Genomic DNA, 16,143 nt, shown 5'->3' with positions numbered 1-16,143 from the left:
ACCCCAGACCCCCGAGGCACGCAGGCCCCACCCCCGGCCCGCAGCGTCCCTCCCCCTCCTGGCCAGCTCAGCAGTCGGGCCCTGTCCTCTCCGCCAGGGCTTTATCCCCTGGCTCTGATCTGTAAGACTCGGCGGGAACGGAGGCGGCCGCCATTTGTCGGCCGGACCCCCAGGATGGCCCCCAAACTCCCAAACTCTGTGGAGGAGCTCCGCACCGCCGGCAACCTGAGCTTTCGCAACGGCCAGTTCTGCGAGGCCGCCACATACTACAGCCTCGCGCTGCGGCTGATGCTGGAGCGAGGTACGACCCTGCCCCCGCCCCCCCCTCCATTTCCTCCGCCAGGGCTGCTTCTCTGCCCCCTCTCCCCCCACCCCAACTACCCAGACCTCGCTCTGTCTGTCCCAGTGTTGGGGGGCCTCCTTGCCCTGCCAGCCGACTGTCTCCCCCCACAACCGCCCCCCCGGGAGCTCCCCCCCCCGGGAGCCCCCCCCCCGCACCGGGAGCTCCCCCCCCCACCGGGAGCTCCCCCCACAACCCCCATCACCCCGGGCGCTCCCGCTAACCTTCCCATCCATTCCCCGCGGTGGGCATCCTACGAGAAACTTCCATGCCCCTTTCTTCCCGCCTTAAAAAAAAAAAAAAGTATGGTTTTATTACTGGTTCTTTTTCACTTAATGGCACGTCAGAAACATTTCTATGTTAATATATGTTTTATCTCTTTTTGGCTGTGGTAAAAAACATTTAATTTACTATCTTAATCATTTTCAAGTGTAATGGCAAATATATGCTATTCATATTGTGCAGCAGATTTCTGGAACTTTCTCTTCGAGCACTGCTGAAACTCAATATCCATTCAACACTAATTCTCTCCTCCAGCCCATGGGGTCCACCTTTCTACCTTCTGTATGTATGATTTTGATTAATTTAGATATTTGAAATGAGTGAGATCATACAGTTTTTGTCTTTTGTGATTGTCGTATTTCCCTTAGCATAATGTCCTCGAGAACGTTATAATCCATGTTGTAGCATGTGACAGGATTTCCTTCCTTTTAAGGCACCAGTATATTTTATCACATGGATATACCATTGTTTTTCATCCATTTATCTATTGATGGACATTTGGATTGTGTCCACCTCTTAGCTAACGCTGTGATGATAAGGGTGTGCAGATATCTCTCAAATCTTGCTTTGAACCATCTGGATAAATACCCAGAAGTGGGATTGCTGGATCATATGATAGTTCAATTTTTAACTTCGGGGGAACCTCCATGCTGTTTTTCGTAGTTGCTGCGCCATATTCCATTCCCACCCACAATGCACAATGCTTCCACTCCTTAGCATCCTCACCAGCACGGACCCGTGTTGTTTTCTGTTCCTTTGATAGTGGCCATCCTGATAGGTATGAGCTGCCTGCTTTCTAGCCGTCAGCCCTCTCCTGTTATTCGGGCCTCCGTCTGATCCCTGAGGATATATATAGCTCAGCCTTCCTTCTCCTCAGCCATTTACTCAAAGTAGTATTTGTCGAGTACCTGTATGTCCTGAGTATCTAGCCAGGCAGAGACGGTCCCTTCTCTCAACGATCATATACATTGTTGTTTTGGAAGGAGGGGATGGATCTTAAGCTAGTAAACGAGATCTGTACGATAATGATTAGGGGCACGTAGAAGACACAAAGGATGATGTAATGGAGAGTTCACTGGGGAGCGCCATCAGAATGGGGAGGTCGAGGACCATTTCTTTGCAGAGGTGACATTTGAGGTGACGTCTAAATGATGTGAAGAAGCCAGGTGCACCCAGTTTTGGGTGCTGAGCATTTCAGATGGAAGGAATTGTAAGTAGAGGCATACATCGTTTTATTGTGCTTCTCTTTGTTGCACTTCACAGATACTGTGTTTTGTACAAATGGAAGACAAGATCCTACCCCAGCAAAAAGATTACTACTTGCTTTAGTGCAGGGCTCTGGGACCGAACCCACAATCACTCTGAGGTGTGCCTGTACGAAGGCACCCGGATGGAATAAGCTTGCTATGTTCCAGGAGCCAAAGCATCCTGGACCAGGGGAGGGAGAAGAAAGATGAGGTCAGTTAGACAGGCAGAACCTTATTGTGTAGACAGTTCACGTGGCAAGGACTTGAGGTTCTATTCCCCGATGGGAAGTTACTGGAGAGTTCTAAACAGGAGAAGCACATTCTTATTCGTTCTCCCAGGCTCTGCTTCCTTTTGCCCAACCACAGCCCTTTGCCCGAACCCTCTTCTCCAAAGGCTCTTACCAAGGAGCTCTCACTGGGACCTTTTTGTAGTGTACCGATTTCCCTTTGCCTGCCTTCTCTTTCTCATTTTTTTGACTAGCATTTTAGAGTGCTTTACCATGTGCTACATGTTACAAACATTATCCCTTTGTGGCTTGATACTAACCAGTGACTAAATTGCCTGTCCCCCGGTTATACAACAAAGGCATGTCATAGGCTGGATTTGAATATGGGTCTGACTCCCAAGTCCAAGTTTTTAATCATTTTGCTAGACTTCTCCCCAAATCTTCTCCAAATTGCAGTCTTTTTTGTTGTTGTTGTTGTTGTTGTTGAAGTTTTGTAGTTTCAGCCATCTTTCCCCCTTCTTTTTTTCTAGAACACTCCTTTTTAGGCCACCCCCCCATTCCCCTTAGTCTTGCTTAAAGTTGCTGAAGAAGCTAAGATACTGATACTTCTGTTTTTTTTCTTTCGTCCTGCCCCAGCCTGTATGGAAAAGTGTGCTTTTGTATGGATTTATCCCGGGCCCTGGAAGAGCTGTCCCGGTTTAGAGAAGATTTAGGAGGGGACTGGAGTTTGGTTCTCGTCCTTTTCTAAGTAATATGTGGGCAAATCCCTTGATTTCTCTGATCAGCTCTCTTTGCAAGGAGAGCAGGGAGCAGCCTGACGCATGAACCCTTGCAGCCAGTCTGTGAAGGGGTGTGTCTGTGTGGCCGCGAGCACACAGGGGCAGAGGGGTTGAGTGACTGGTGTGGTGGCACAGGCCGGGGTGTAGGTTCTGATGTCCTGCCGCCAGGGCACTGTTGCTTCCCAGCCCCTGTGCTCCGGGGACTTGGATGGATTACACGCGTTGAGTACTTGTACTTGTTCCTTAAGGGCAAGGCTATATTTTACTCGTCTCTGTACACCACTGTCTCATTCAGGGCCTGGCAAAATAAGAAAAAGGTTATATTTTATTTGTTATTGTTCGTATTGACTGAAAGATACACATCCATGTGGTAACATGATGCTTAATGAAAAAAGCAAGTTGCAGAAGGACAGACAATAGGGTGCCACCTAGGAAAAGCTTTCAAAGATATAAAATGGAATCTTACCTGTGGTTACATATACAGTAAAGATAGACAAACATATGTGATAATGTTACACACCGACTTCAGGAATCGTGCTCACGTGGGGCTCTGGGGACTGAGCAGAGGGGAAGGATGGGGATGAGTGTCCTTCAGCCATGTCGAAAATGAGAGGCTGGAAGCAGACACGACGTATGCTGAGTGTCTGTTACACCATCTTCTGTGTGTTGCACAGTTGTCAAAAGAGAACTGGTTTTCAGTTATTTGGGGTATATACCTAGGCGTGGAATTACTGGGTCAACACATAGTAGTTTTTCTTTTCTTTTTTTAAAACTATGGCCCATGCTAGTGGGTATGCAATAGTTGAAAAATTATTTTTAGAAGTGAAAAGCATTGCCCTGGCCGGAGCGGCTCATTTGGTTACAGTGTCATCCCATAACGGGAGGGTTGTACGTTCGATTCTTGGTTCAGTACGTAGAGGAGGCAGCTGATGGATGTGTATCTCTCGCATCAATGTTTCTTTCCCTCCCCCTCCCAAAGCGGTGAAAAAAATGTCCTCTGAAAATTTTTTAAAAAGAGAGAAAGAAACAAAAAATGAAAATCATTGTGGCCATAACAGAGGACATGAGCTTCTGAGATTCCTGAGGGGGAGGGCTGCTTTTAGAGAAATGCCTGACGATTTTCCCCGTGGGGGAGCTTGAGTCCTCCCACCGCCGGGTAAGTTCTCTGTAGTCCTGCCAGGCCCAGGGGGTCTTTCTCTGGCAAACTCCCGTCTGATTGGACCAGTAGTATTAGTCTCTTGTCTTTTCTTTTTTGTTGTTGTTTATTTGGCTTAAATGCTTTTTGTGACAAAATTACCCCCTCCATTCTTCCTCCCAAGTAGTTAACAGCATGGGTTTCTTTGGGGTAGGACCCACCTATTTCATGTTTATCTTTTGCCTGGTACTGAGTTTAGTGCCAGTGTGAGTGAGTAAGATGCTCGGTGCCCTCACTCCCGTGTACTAATGGCAAACGCCAGCCTGTCGGACCGGCAAGCCTGATCAAGTCACAGTCCTCTCTGCTCCCTTCGCCAAACCCCAGAGAGCTCAGAGTGTGCAGTGCACTTCATATCCCCAGGCGTCCATTTCCCAACCTGCCAGCCTCACACTCTCTGCTTCCACCTGGGCAGGTGCATCGGACCCCAAGGAAGAGAGTGTTCTCTACTCCAACCGAGCGGCGTGCCACTTGAAGGATGGGAACTGCAGAGACTGCATCAAAGACTGCACTGCGTGAGCGGTCTAGGGGGCCTCGGGGGCGCCTGGGGGCTCGGGCCAGGAAGCTGGGTTCGCCTGGCCTACTCCTCTTTGGAACGATCCCACCAGTGAGGTCTGTGGCGGATACTAGGAAGTGTCACCGAGTGTCACCAGGTCACTGAGAATAGGAGGCTCTGCTTGGTCTTTGCAGCCCCTGTCTTGTGTCTTTGGAGTCTTAGCTCTACTGCTTTAAGGATGGCCTTAAAGTCTTTGTGAGAGTAGGGACCTGGGGATGGGTTAGGGTTGCAGGCTGGGGGGTGGCTGGCCCAGGCTTTTTCTGGGCTGGATGTGGGTGAGAAAGGAGGGAGGTGGGGAGAGAACGAGAGAGATTAATCGCTGGGAAAGAAACAGGGAGATGGGAGGAGATGGTGCACATGGATGCCCAGGTGCAGAGGGCGTTAGACAACTTGCCATACTTCTTTCTTCTTCAAGCAAGTCTGATACTGCCTTCTTTCATCGTTGCTAAACTACCACGTGTACCTAAGGTACTCTTGGACCTGATATCCGGTGACAGTGCTCTAGACTCATGCCCTGGTGGTAGATGGCAGAGGGGTGAGCATGCTCTTGTGGTCTGAGCCAAGTTGATTAGTACCAGGTCCAGTGCTAGGTGTCCGTAGAGTGTTCGTGGCCCCTCTGTGGGCTGAGTTGACCATCCTTGCCAGGCTGGGACTGGGCTGCGGAGGACCGAGGTGGTGCAGATCACATGGTCGGTGGCGCAGGGGGAATTCAGACATCGCTCCATCTGCGTCCACAGCCTCAGTGGTCCTCCCACTGGGCCCCAACTCTGGAGGCAGCGGAAGCATAAAAGCTACAAGGCACTTGCTCTTGATTTGGGGGGGGGGGGCAGATTGCAGCTGTGAAAATTGTCACACAGGGTTCCGTGCACACGGATTTTACAGTGGTAGCGGCTCTCTGCCCTCTTTCCCTTTTTCACTTCAGTTTGAGTTGAGAAGTCCCTCTTCTAAGTTTTGACATGTTTAGTAGTGTCTCTGGCCCCACCCCGCCACACATGGGATGCCGTAGATAAGCCTGCCTGGACAGAGCTGTGGGGATGGGGGTCGAGAAGAGCCCTGGTGACTTCGCAGCCAGATGACATTTCTGCTTCCTCTTCCAGAGCCCTGTCGTTAATGCCCTTCAGCATAAAGCCCTTGTTGCGGCGAGCATCGGCCTACGAGGCTCTGGAGAAGTATTCCCTGGCCTATGTTGACTACAAGACTGTGCTGCAGATCGATGGCAGTGTGCTGTCGGCCTTGGAAGGTGTCAACAGGTGAGCCTGAGTCGCTGCAGTCATTCCCTCTGGAACTCCTTGCCCTCCGTCATTGGCTTGGAATTGTTACTTTGATATCTTCTGGCAGGATCCCTTTCGGATCAGCTTAAAAATTTCTAAAGACCTTGCCCTAGCTGGTGTAGCTCAGTGGATTGAGTGCCTGCCTGTGAACTAAAGGGTTGCCAGTCGATTCCCAGTCAGGTCACATGCCTGGGTTGTGGGCCAGGTCTCAGTAGGGGGCTCACGAGGGGCAACCACATATTGATGTTTCCCTCTCTCCTTCCCTTCACCTCTCTAAAAATCAATAAATAAAATCTTTAAAAATTTTTTCTAATAACTTTGTGGGGAAAGTGTGGAAGGAGAATTTGCTGTCATATTTGGTAGGTGTTTAAGGGGTCAGGATTACTGAGTTGTTTTGTGTGTTTTTGCCAAGGTGCTCAAATTCATTCACACAGTAGGAATTTGTTGCGCCCTGCTGAAGGTGGTGTGCCAGGTTCGGTGGGGAGGCCCAAGCAAAATGAGAGACGTAGACCCCACTTGCCCCAAAGAGCTAACTGGAGTGGGGAAAGCAAGGCTGAAGTACAATGCACCTTGGACGGACGTGGGGCCACGGAGGTGCTGTTTGTGTGGTTCAGTGTGTTATGTCACACCCCCCTGACAAGGCCCCTGTGTTTATGTGGGTTTGGAGCACAGGAGAGAAGTACAGGCCAGTCGCACAGGTTTGAAGGTTGTCAGCACAGACGATCGAGGCCATGGGAGGAAAGAACACACACAAATGTGTAGTGGGAGGAGGGGGAGCTCTGAGAAATCCCAGCACCTCGGGGACTCAGAGAGGAACAACAGCCTGAGCCATTGGAGGAAACTTGGTTGGAGGAAACTTGGAGCGTTCAGTTTCCCGAGGGGAGGAGTGTTTCCGGAAGGAGGGAGCTTCCTTCACTCGGGTCACGCGTTGCAATGAGCTACGTAGACAAAGGGTTCAGGAATGACGTCACTGGTCACGCTGATAGAGGGAGTTTGACGGGGTCAGAGGCCAGGTGGCAGTGGGGGCGAGAAGGCCGGCTGCGAGGAGGCAGAGGAGTGTGGCTGCCAAGGGAGGAAAGGGTGAGATGCCGGCAGTTGGGGTCGCAGAGAGAATGGTGACGGTGCGGCGGGATGGGCGGGGGAGATGCTGGCTGAGGGTGGTCCTTGAGAGAGGCAGGAGGAGGTGGGGTCCAGGGCCTAGGTGGGGGGATTGGCCTTGCCAGCTCTTTTTTGTGACAAGAAATAGGAAGGGTTGGGTGCCCGTGCAGGTACGTCTATATTTGGGGAAAGGAGGGATGGGGCCGAGTTGAGGGAGTGGAGGTTTGCAATGGCCGGGCCGATGAGGAAACCAGCTTTGGGGGCTTAGTCAGAGACTGAGAATTTGTAGGGATGTCGTCTTCGGTCTGGCATCGCAGGAACGTGCGTGCAGAAGCAGGAAAAGCGTACGGTTGGTTTTTCCGAGTCATTCCATACATACATATAGGGTCTTGGTGGGCGCCAGGTGATGACATGCTAGGCGACAGAGTTCAGTTGACAGTTGGACAAGGTTTCCAGCAAGTTAGCTGGGCTGAGAAGGGGGGAGGGGGGACTGGGAAGAGGAGGAGATTTTCCCAGGAGGAGGGCAACAGTGTGCAAAGACTTGAACTGAAGGATCAAGAGGGAAAGCGGCACCTGATAAAGATGGACGGGTGGGAAGGGACCGCGTCTCATGCCCTAGGAAAGTGGAGTCACTGATGGTGTTTAAAATGTGAGAGTGACGTGAAAGATTTGCTTTGCCCTGGCTGGTGTAGCTCAGTGGATTGAGTGCAGGCCTGCAAACCACATGATTGGGGTTCGATTCCCAGTCAGGGCACGTGCCTGGGTTGCGGGCCAGTTCCCAGCAGGGGACTCACGAGAGGCAACCATACATTGATGTTTCTCTCCTTCTCTCCTTCCCTTCCCCTCTAAAGATAAATAAATAAAATCTTTAAAAAATAAAAAACAAATTTGAGCATTAATCACATGCCAGGTGCTTGCATGGCTTCCCAGTAGATCTGTTAAGAGATATCACATAGGCCCCGGCAGATAGGACGGTTGGGCGAGAGCATCATCCCTCCACGCCAAGGTTGTAGGTTCGGTCTTGGTCAGGGTACACACAAGAATCAACCAATAATGTATAAATAAATGAAACAACAAACCAATGTTTCTCTTCCTTCCTTTCTTTCTTTCTAAAAACCAATTTTAAAAAAATATGAAACACGTAGTCCTTTCTTAGGGACTGTGTGGTTGGTCCTTTCGGGTGAAGGTAGTAAGGTTGAAGTAGTAATAACAAGCAGTAGCTCTTCACCTTGAAGTTGACATAGCGTGACCAAATGAGGGCCAGGCAGGGAGGGAGCGCCCGGTGGCTGAACGGAGAAGACATTTTTGGGTGCCAGACTCCCGTTCCCTTCCTGCTGCATGTCAGGTGGATTTAAAGCGATGGTTCAAATCAGGGGAAGGTGATGACCTGTCTCTCACACACTCCCCTTGGGGTTAAGAGAGGAGAAATGTCATCTCGACCCAGCAGGAGACCTCCCTGTAATCCCGCCTTTGTTTCCAGAATGACCAAAGCGCTCATGGACTCACTGGGGCCCGAGTGGCGCCTCAAGCTGCCTTCTGTGCCCTTGGTGCCTGCCTCAGCCCAGAAGAAGTGGAACCCCTTATCTTCGGAAAATCACAAGGAGTCGTCTAAGAGCAAATCCAAACAGATCACAGCTGCCAAGGGCAGAGGTAAGTGAGCTGTGTCTTCCTGCTCGGTTTTATAGTTTCCCCATAGCCACTTTGTTTTGAGCAATCTTGTAAAAATTGGCCTTGTTTAGTGTCAGTTATCAAAATAATATTAAAACCGAAAGAGTCTCCACCTCTTAGGGACTGTCTCAGCTCCGCAATGAGGGCTGTGAGGAAGTCATCCCCCCAACCCCCACTGTAGGGATTAAGTGGTGTGAGGTGTGTTGAACCCCCTGCCTGGCACAGAGCTATCTGGTGTCAGTTCCCATCTTTCCCAGCAGCACTTGGGGTGGATGATACTGGACTCTCTGGTTACAAGATCAGAAAACTTGCCATGGCAAAAATAAAAGAGTTTATTGGCTCATATAATTGGGAAGTCTAGAGTTCAGGGTTGGGCAGGGTCTGCCCGTCAGCTCCCTCAGGTTCAGGCTCTGACCCATCTCCCTGCACCACGCTCAGCTCCCTTCTCTGGGGTGGTCAGGGCTGTCTCTGCGCAGGCTCCCCTCTGAGCGTAAAAGAGCTACTGGGGTTCCGGGCCCCGTATACCATGCCTCATGGTCTAGGGGAAGGGACACACCTTTTTTCTGAGAGTTCCTTTCCCCAAATCCCTAACTCACTCACTTTCTCAGTTGATTCTGGCCTGTTTGGTCACAGGCCATCCCCCAAACTAGTCCCTGTGGCCAAGGCCTGCAATTTTGTGGTTTGCTTAGCCCTGACCTCCACGGCCAGGGGGCGGTGCTTCCCCAGGAACCCAAGCCCCGTGTGAGTCCCTGGGCTGGAAGATTGAGAGGAGGGAGGTCAAAGGTGGGTAGGTAGCCCTGCACAGGAGACTGTCCACCTTGATTGCCTGTGCCCCCTTGGACGGGGGCTCGCTGGACGTTCCGATACTGCTCCAGGGGAGCCATCCCAGCTCGGAAGCTAGGCATCGAGGGTGGGCAGTGTGCAGAAGGGTCAAGGCTGGAGCCTGGCGTGGACAGCAGGAGTTACTACCCTTCCCGGGAGGAAACCTACCTGGCCATGGGTCGCATTCACTCTGGTGTGTGGGAGCCTGGTAACTCTCCCCTAGAAAGAAAGCGGGGGTGCTAATGAACTGTAGGGCTTCAGTGCCTCTACCACTTACTTCCTTGTTTCAGTCACCGAGCCCTGGGTGCCCCAGGCAGCCCGGTGCTGAGCACTGCAGCGCTGAGACAGGACGGGTGGTCTTGGCTCTTGGAAGCTCTTGGTCTGATGAGAGACTGAGACACACAGACAGCAGTTTAAGATGCTGGAATAAGAGCAAGTGCTTAAGAGTCTAGTATTTGGGGAGTTCAAAATCAGAATCAACGTGTGTGGGGGAGTCAGGAAAAGGCTCACAGAAGAGGTGATGATGAAGATGGTAGGTTAAGTCGGGTCTTACAGGATAAGCTCTTCGGGTGGGAAAGGGAGGAGGGACGGGAGTCCCTGGCAGGGACAGTGGAGAGCCAGTGAATGTCGGGGTGTTGCTGCCGGACAGCAGGAGTAGGCATGACGGCAAGCATGGTGCGTTGCAGGGTGGGGAAGCCGAAGCTGCATGTACGTTGCATCCTGCTGGCTCTGCTTTTAGAGAAACTCATGCACGTGTGCGTAAGGGGATACGTACAGGAGTGTTCACAGCAAAATGTTCGTAATAGCAAGAAACAAAAGTGGAAATGATGCGTCTCCATACTGACTGCGCTGCGGCGGTGGGATGGACGAACCACTGAATGCATCAACAGAGTGGGTTCAGGAGCGGAGTTTTGAGGGGAGAAGGAAAACAAGGTCATGGAGGAATACACAGAATTATTTGTTCCTTTCCATGAAGTTCAAAAGCAAATGGTTTATTGATACTACTGTATAATAAACTATCAAAAACAAAAAAAGCAGGGGAGGGTGCCTAGGACCGAGGATAATGGTTTCCTGCAGGGGTGGATTGATTTGGGGAAGGGCCCACAGGGCTGCGAAGGTACTAGTAAATGTCCTGTTCCTTAAGGTGAGGGATGAGTGCAAGGGTGTTACTTTACTCGTAAAACCTTACCCTTGTCATAAATATTTAGTATTTTATAGTTTTTAAAAATTAAAAAAGCAGGTGACATGGGAGCTGGGGCTGGAACGGTCACCTCAGGCTTGAAAAGGCCAGGTTGAGCAGCTCGGATTTCACTCTTTCTCCCGTTTCCCCTTGAAAGCAGGGGTGGGTGTGGGGCAAGGGGGGTGCAAACGGCCCAGACCAAAGCAGCTGCGGAATAGCACTCATCTCCCTTTTCTGAAAGCCTGGGGGGCTCGGCCCTCTCTTTACCAGATGCTTGTTTATTTAAATAGTAGTTCTCCTGCTTTAAGTTCAGAGAGGTTTTGCACTTCTGTGTGTAGCCTCAGCCTTCCACCCCATTGGTGAGGAAACTGAGGTCTGGCAGAGCAGTAGGTCACATGGGATCTTCCACTCCCGTGGAAGTGCTAGGGCTGAGGGCGGGGTTGCTTTTTATCGTTTGTATGTTATTCTGTGCGTGTATGTTTACATCAGGCATCCCCACCCTCTTCTTAACCAAGAACTGTGTTTAATTTCCCCCAAGCCATTGATCGAGGTTACCCTTGATCAGGAAGCACGCTTTACAACAGCGTAGGAAACCTCTGGGGTGAGGGTTGCAGATGACCTGGAAGAGACGATGCTGAAGATACCTCACTGATACGGAGCAGTCGGGCATCTGCTCCATGACTTTCTCCTCTTCTGGTTTTGTGTCTAGTGCCTTCCTCTGGGGATGTGGAGAGAGCCAGAGTTCTGAAGGAAGAAGGCAATGAGCTGGTAAAGAAGGGAAACCACAAGAAAGCTATTGAGAAGTACAGCGAAAGCCTCGCGTTCAGTAACCTGGAATCTGCCACATACAGCAACAGGTACCTTCCGCAGCTGCTGGCCAGGGGTGTTTCAGGACATGGGCTATCCCATTCCGTAGTCTTCTCGTGGACTGTGCTGGGCTCTTCTTCCCTAGCATTGAGTCACTACGTTACAGCTCAGAACATGCAGTCACACCCATTTTGGTCACTGTGAGGCAGGCTTTGCCAGTGGCATCCCTCTATTAAAGGGATAGAAACTGAGGGGTGCCAAAGGGAAGTCTGGGCTTTGTTAGCCCCCCTCCCAGAGTTCTCATTAGCCACCCACATTAGATGTCTTACTACACAGACAGCACCCCATTGCAAGTCTTGTAGGCTTCCCACCTTCTCCGCTCCCACCCCACGGCTGCTCCGAGATCTTCCTGTTAGAAGTGTTGGCACTGAGAACACGGGGCAGAAGCCAGGATGGGGGGTAGGTATCGCCCGGCCTGGGAGCGAGGGACAGGTGCCGTCTCGCCTGAGGGGCTAGGCTCCCGGCGCCGCACCAGGGCCTGCACCTGCACCTTTAGTTCAGAAACCTTGTCTCTGTTACAGGCTCACCGTGCCGCAGCCAAACCTGTGTTTCAGTCCAATGGGGTAATGCGGTCCATACACTGGGTCACGTGACATTCAGGGTCTGGGCAGCTTGTGCAGTTGACTGGTAGCGTTTCTGCGGTGATACGTAAGGAACACTTTCACCTGGAGTGGTATAAAAAGAGATTGGCCTCATGCCAGTTCAGGTCAGGGTTTACTGCCTGAGTTAAAAGAGAACTTTCAGTTTTAAAGCTTAAATATTGGACCTCTGGCTTTACTGGCTGAGTGACCAGAGTGCCTCCGTCCGCCGGGCTGACTTCAGGTGAAGAGGCTGCGACCCACTGGCTCCGTGTTAGTGCGGCACCGGCTTCTAACACCACCGGCGCCGAGCTCTGGCCTTGCCAACCCAGCTTTCTGGAGACCCCTGTTAACCCGTTTTCCTGAATAGTTACCACATTTTGAGATGATGATTTAAAAATCAGTTTTCATGAAAATGTATCTGTGCCACACTGTTCTCATTACTTTTTTAAAATATTTTATTTATTTACTTTAGAGACAATGGAAGGGAAAAGAGAGAGAGGTTAGAGAAACATTGATGGGTTACCTCTCGGCCTGCAACTTAGGCATATGCCCTGACTGGGAATTGAACCCATGACCCTTTGGTTTGAATCCACTGAGCCACACCAGCCAGGGCATTACTCGTCTGTATAATACCTTACAGGGCTGGTCTTTCCCTCATGCTCAGTGAGTATCTCTGGCTATTTTCCCAGATTAGCTCTTCTGGCTAAACCTTAGGGTCATTTTGACAAATTTCAAAAAGTATGTTGTTGGGTTTTTGGTTGTGATTACACTGAATTTATAAATTTAACTTGGAGGACGGGTAACTTTACACAAAACATTGAGGCCAAAATTCTCCCGCATCCTGGATACTGTTTCATTGCTCCATCTCGCGCGTGTGCATCTGCGTGGCCCTGGGCATCATCCCGGGCTCACCGCGGTTCTCTCCGCGCACGTGAAACCCCAGAGGACACCGCCACTCAGGTCCCCCGCACCTACAGCTTGCCACGCCCTGAATGGACCTCCAGAGACTCATTCAGTCCTCACAACATCGCTTCAGGTTAGGTCATGGTCCCGTTTCACCTGTGAGAAAACAGGTGCAGAAGATGAGTGAGAAGTTAACCCATACCTGGTAGAGCTATGACTGCAGCCAGGTCTTTGTGACTCCAAAGTCCAGTGCGTCTTCGCTCACTCCTTTTGTCTCCCAGACTGCTTTGTAATGAAAAGTAAATCACGTGCATCCAGCCAAGTTTCTACTCTGTGCCCATTCAAAATGGTGAGGTGGCCCTGGCTGGTGTGGCTCAGTGGATTGAGCACCGGCCTGTGAACCAAAGGGTCACAGGTTTGATTCCCAGTCAGGGCACATGCCTGCCTGGGTTGCAGGCCAGGTCCCCAGTAGTAGGGGGACTGGAGAGGCACCCACACATTGATGTTTCTCTCTCTTTCTCCACCCCGCCCCCCCACCCTGCCCCGGTAAGAATAAAATCTTTAAAAGCAAAAGCAAAACCAAAAACAGTGAGGTAGAATGGATGGACTTGCATGCTGAACCCCAGGACACCTGGCTGTCTTGGTGACCGTTTTTCGGGGGACGGTGGGAACTGGCAAGGAAGACTCATGTAGACTCACCGCCCCCCCCCCCCGACACAGCACGGTCTGCTCTACAGGTGCGCGTGACTTGCTTTTGCCAATGTTTACTTCCGAAAATTTTTTCCAGCATTTTGAAAATTTCAAAATGAAAGTTGACAGATTTTTCACTGAACATGCACATACCATTTAACTTCATCCTGAACATTCTGTTATGTTTTTGCTTTATCACCATTTAGCTGGTCTGTTGACTCATCTGTGATGTGTTTCTGAGTTGCAGACACCTTCACCCAGTCCCTAACACATCAGCACGCATGTCACGAGTTAAAGTCCAGTATTTATATATTCGCTAGATTCTTAAGGCAGGTGACTTTTTTGTCTGTCCAGGGCAAGGTCTCAGAAGGCCATTTCATTGCTTGAAAGAGTGCAGTGTGGGAGTGGGAGGCGGACAGAGTGCTGGACTCAGTGAGGTCAGGGTCTGCCCTTCAGCAGTGGGTGCGCCGTGAGCAGGTTGCTGCCCCCGCGGCCCCCACACCAAGCTGGCATCGTCACCTGTAAAAGGGGCTAGGGTTCTTGTGAGGACTGAAGAAGGTGTAAAGCTGCACAGAGTAGGTGTTCAGGAAATGAGGCTCCCTCTCAAACTACCCCACACTATGGGTGGCCCCTCAGGAGTGACCGAAACCTCTGGGTGCGCCTTTCCCCGGCAGGGCGCTCTGCCACCTGGTCTTGAAGCAGTACAAGGAGGCGGTGAAGGACTGCACCGAAGCCCTCAGGCTGGACGGGAAGAACGTGAAAGCCTTTTACAGACGGGCTCAAGCCTACAAGGCTCTCAAGGTAAGAGGACCTCAACCAGAAGGCACCAACTGTGGACACATGTGCCTGCAATGGCACTTCCAGAGCGTAGTCAAGGGTAGGATGCCTCTCCTCTGGGGCCAAGGGCAGCTCAGGGCGGGCCTGCAGCTGGGGTTTGAAAAATCTCTGCCATCACAACAGCTGCCCCGCCTTCTGGTTGGTCTTACCTTGGTCACTGCACCTTGCCCACACCCCTCTCTCTCCCATTAGGACTATAAGTCCAGCTTTGCAGACATCAACAGCCTCCTGAAAATTGAGCCCAGGAATGGCCCTGCCCAGAAGCTGCAGCAAGAAGTCAACCAGAGCTTAAACTAAAAATCCAAAGGGGCAGCAGGAACCTCTGCCAGACCCCCTTCCTCTGTGCCTGCTCCTGGGCCCCAGCATGCCCGAGTGCACTCTGAAGCACCGTCCTCTCCCCCTCAAAGAGGTAATGGCCTCCCACCCCTTAAGATGTTTTGTTCAAATGAAGGTCAGTGTAGCCAAAAACCAGACGTTTTCTTGGAAAGGTTCCCCGCTGTGCTGAAGCCCTGTTCACCATTCCCCCTGCCTTGGGTAGCTAGCGGATCAGAAGACAGGCCCTCGGCAAAGCATGGGGCCCTGTCCCCACCCCGAGCATGTCCCAGGCTGAGTGCTGCCTTTCACTCACCTCACCAGCCTCACCTCATTGTGGTTCATCTGTGCAGACTGAGCGGGTGGGGGTGCCCATGGGACTAGAAAACCCTGTCCCACCCACACCTCAAGCAGCCTGTTGAGCTGGTTCTCCAGGGCTGCCATCCTGCCCTGTCCTTGGCGTAGCGCTCTGGGCTCTGAGCTCCAGCCCCTTCAGGCCAGGCTCCGTTCTGGTGGGGACGCAGAGCTGACTCTCCGGTGACTCCGACGGGCTCTGGGCTGCCTCCTGCATGGAGGCATCTGCGCCGCTGCAGGAGTCCAGCCGTGTGACCTCTTTTGAAGGTGGGGTGGGAAGACAGGCCTCCTTGAGGTCAGTGTCCTTTTGTTCTGGGCAGGGACCTGCCTTTTGATCCCAACTGTGGCTCCCTCCAGGTTTCGTAGTTCTTTGTTCCCCAAAGTTAAGTTGAACTGCCTGACTTCGCTTTTGTTGAACTGTGTGTTTAAGTGATTCCATTAAACGTCTTTCTTCTACATAAACGTGGTGTACTTTCATTCATGCCTTTTCAGCTTAGTGCCTGGAATTTGGCAATAACAAAAGCTACCGCTTTTTGAACATTCATCTATTCATTGTACAAATTCACTGAAGTGCCTGCTTGGACCATGCGTGGTGTGCAGTGCTGGGGAAGCAGAGGTGGATAAGGGCACCGCCCCTGCTCTCAGGGGCTGACAGTTCGTGGGACAGTGGGAAATGAATCAGACGGTCCCCGGAACCAGTGCAGTACTGCCACCAACTGAAGTGTTTTAAAGGAGTCGTCATACAGTGCTTTCCTTCCCTAACTGGGGAGGTGTGAGCCCCTGGAGGGAAGGGGGTCCCTCAGGAAGTAAGCTGGCATTGAGGTCTAACACGGGGGTTTAGCAGGTGAAGAAGGGAGGGAACGGCCCTCGCAGGGAGGACAGAGTGAACACCGGGGCCGGAAGTGCCCCTCGCTCACAAAACGCTGGGCGGGCGAGG

General features: G+C 51.5%; 1 protein-coding gene across 1 annotated transcript; it reads left to right on the top strand.

Annotated features, from left to right (window-relative positions):
- On the top strand, positions 1–15,668 carry TOMM34 (translocase of outer mitochondrial membrane 34). Its single transcript, XM_037044139.1, has 7 exons — positions 1–301; positions 4,483–4,582; positions 5,721–5,873; positions 8,473–8,642; positions 11,372–11,519; positions 14,378–14,504; positions 14,733–15,668. Exons 1-7 carry the CDS (start codon positions 175–177, stop codon positions 14,835–14,837), a joined length of 930 nt encoding a protein of 309 aa, XP_036900034.1. The 5' UTR covers positions 1–174; the 3' UTR covers positions 14,838–15,668.
- The last annotated feature ends 475 nt before the right edge of the window (positions 15,669–16,143 follow it).

Source organism: Sturnira hondurensis, unplaced genomic scaffold (assembly GCF_014824575.4).
Source record: "Sturnira hondurensis isolate 20B ecotype Veracruz unplaced genomic scaffold, ASM1482457v3 Scaffold0004136, whole genome shotgun sequence".
NCBI classification, from domain to species: domain Eukaryota; kingdom Metazoa; phylum Chordata; class Mammalia; order Chiroptera; family Phyllostomidae; genus Sturnira; species Sturnira hondurensis.
This window is presented reverse-complemented; position numbering and strand designations above follow the sequence as displayed.

What these genes read in the sequence shown, in the direction of transcription:
- TOMM34 (XM_037044139.1), top strand. Translation starts at nt 175, where the DNA reads ATGGCCCCCAAACTCCCAAACTCTGTGGAGGAGCTCCGCACCGCCGGC. An exon ending in TGCATCAAAGACTGCACTGC is followed by an intron (nt 4,583 to 5,720) that starts GTGAGCGGTCTA and finishes TTCCTCTTCCAG; the next exon opens with AGCCCTGTCGTTAATGCCCT. An exon ending in CACAGCTGCCAAGGGCAGAG is followed by an intron (nt 8,643 to 11,371) that starts GTAAGTGAGCTG and finishes TTTTGTGTCTAG; the next exon opens with TGCCTTCCTCTGGGGATGTG.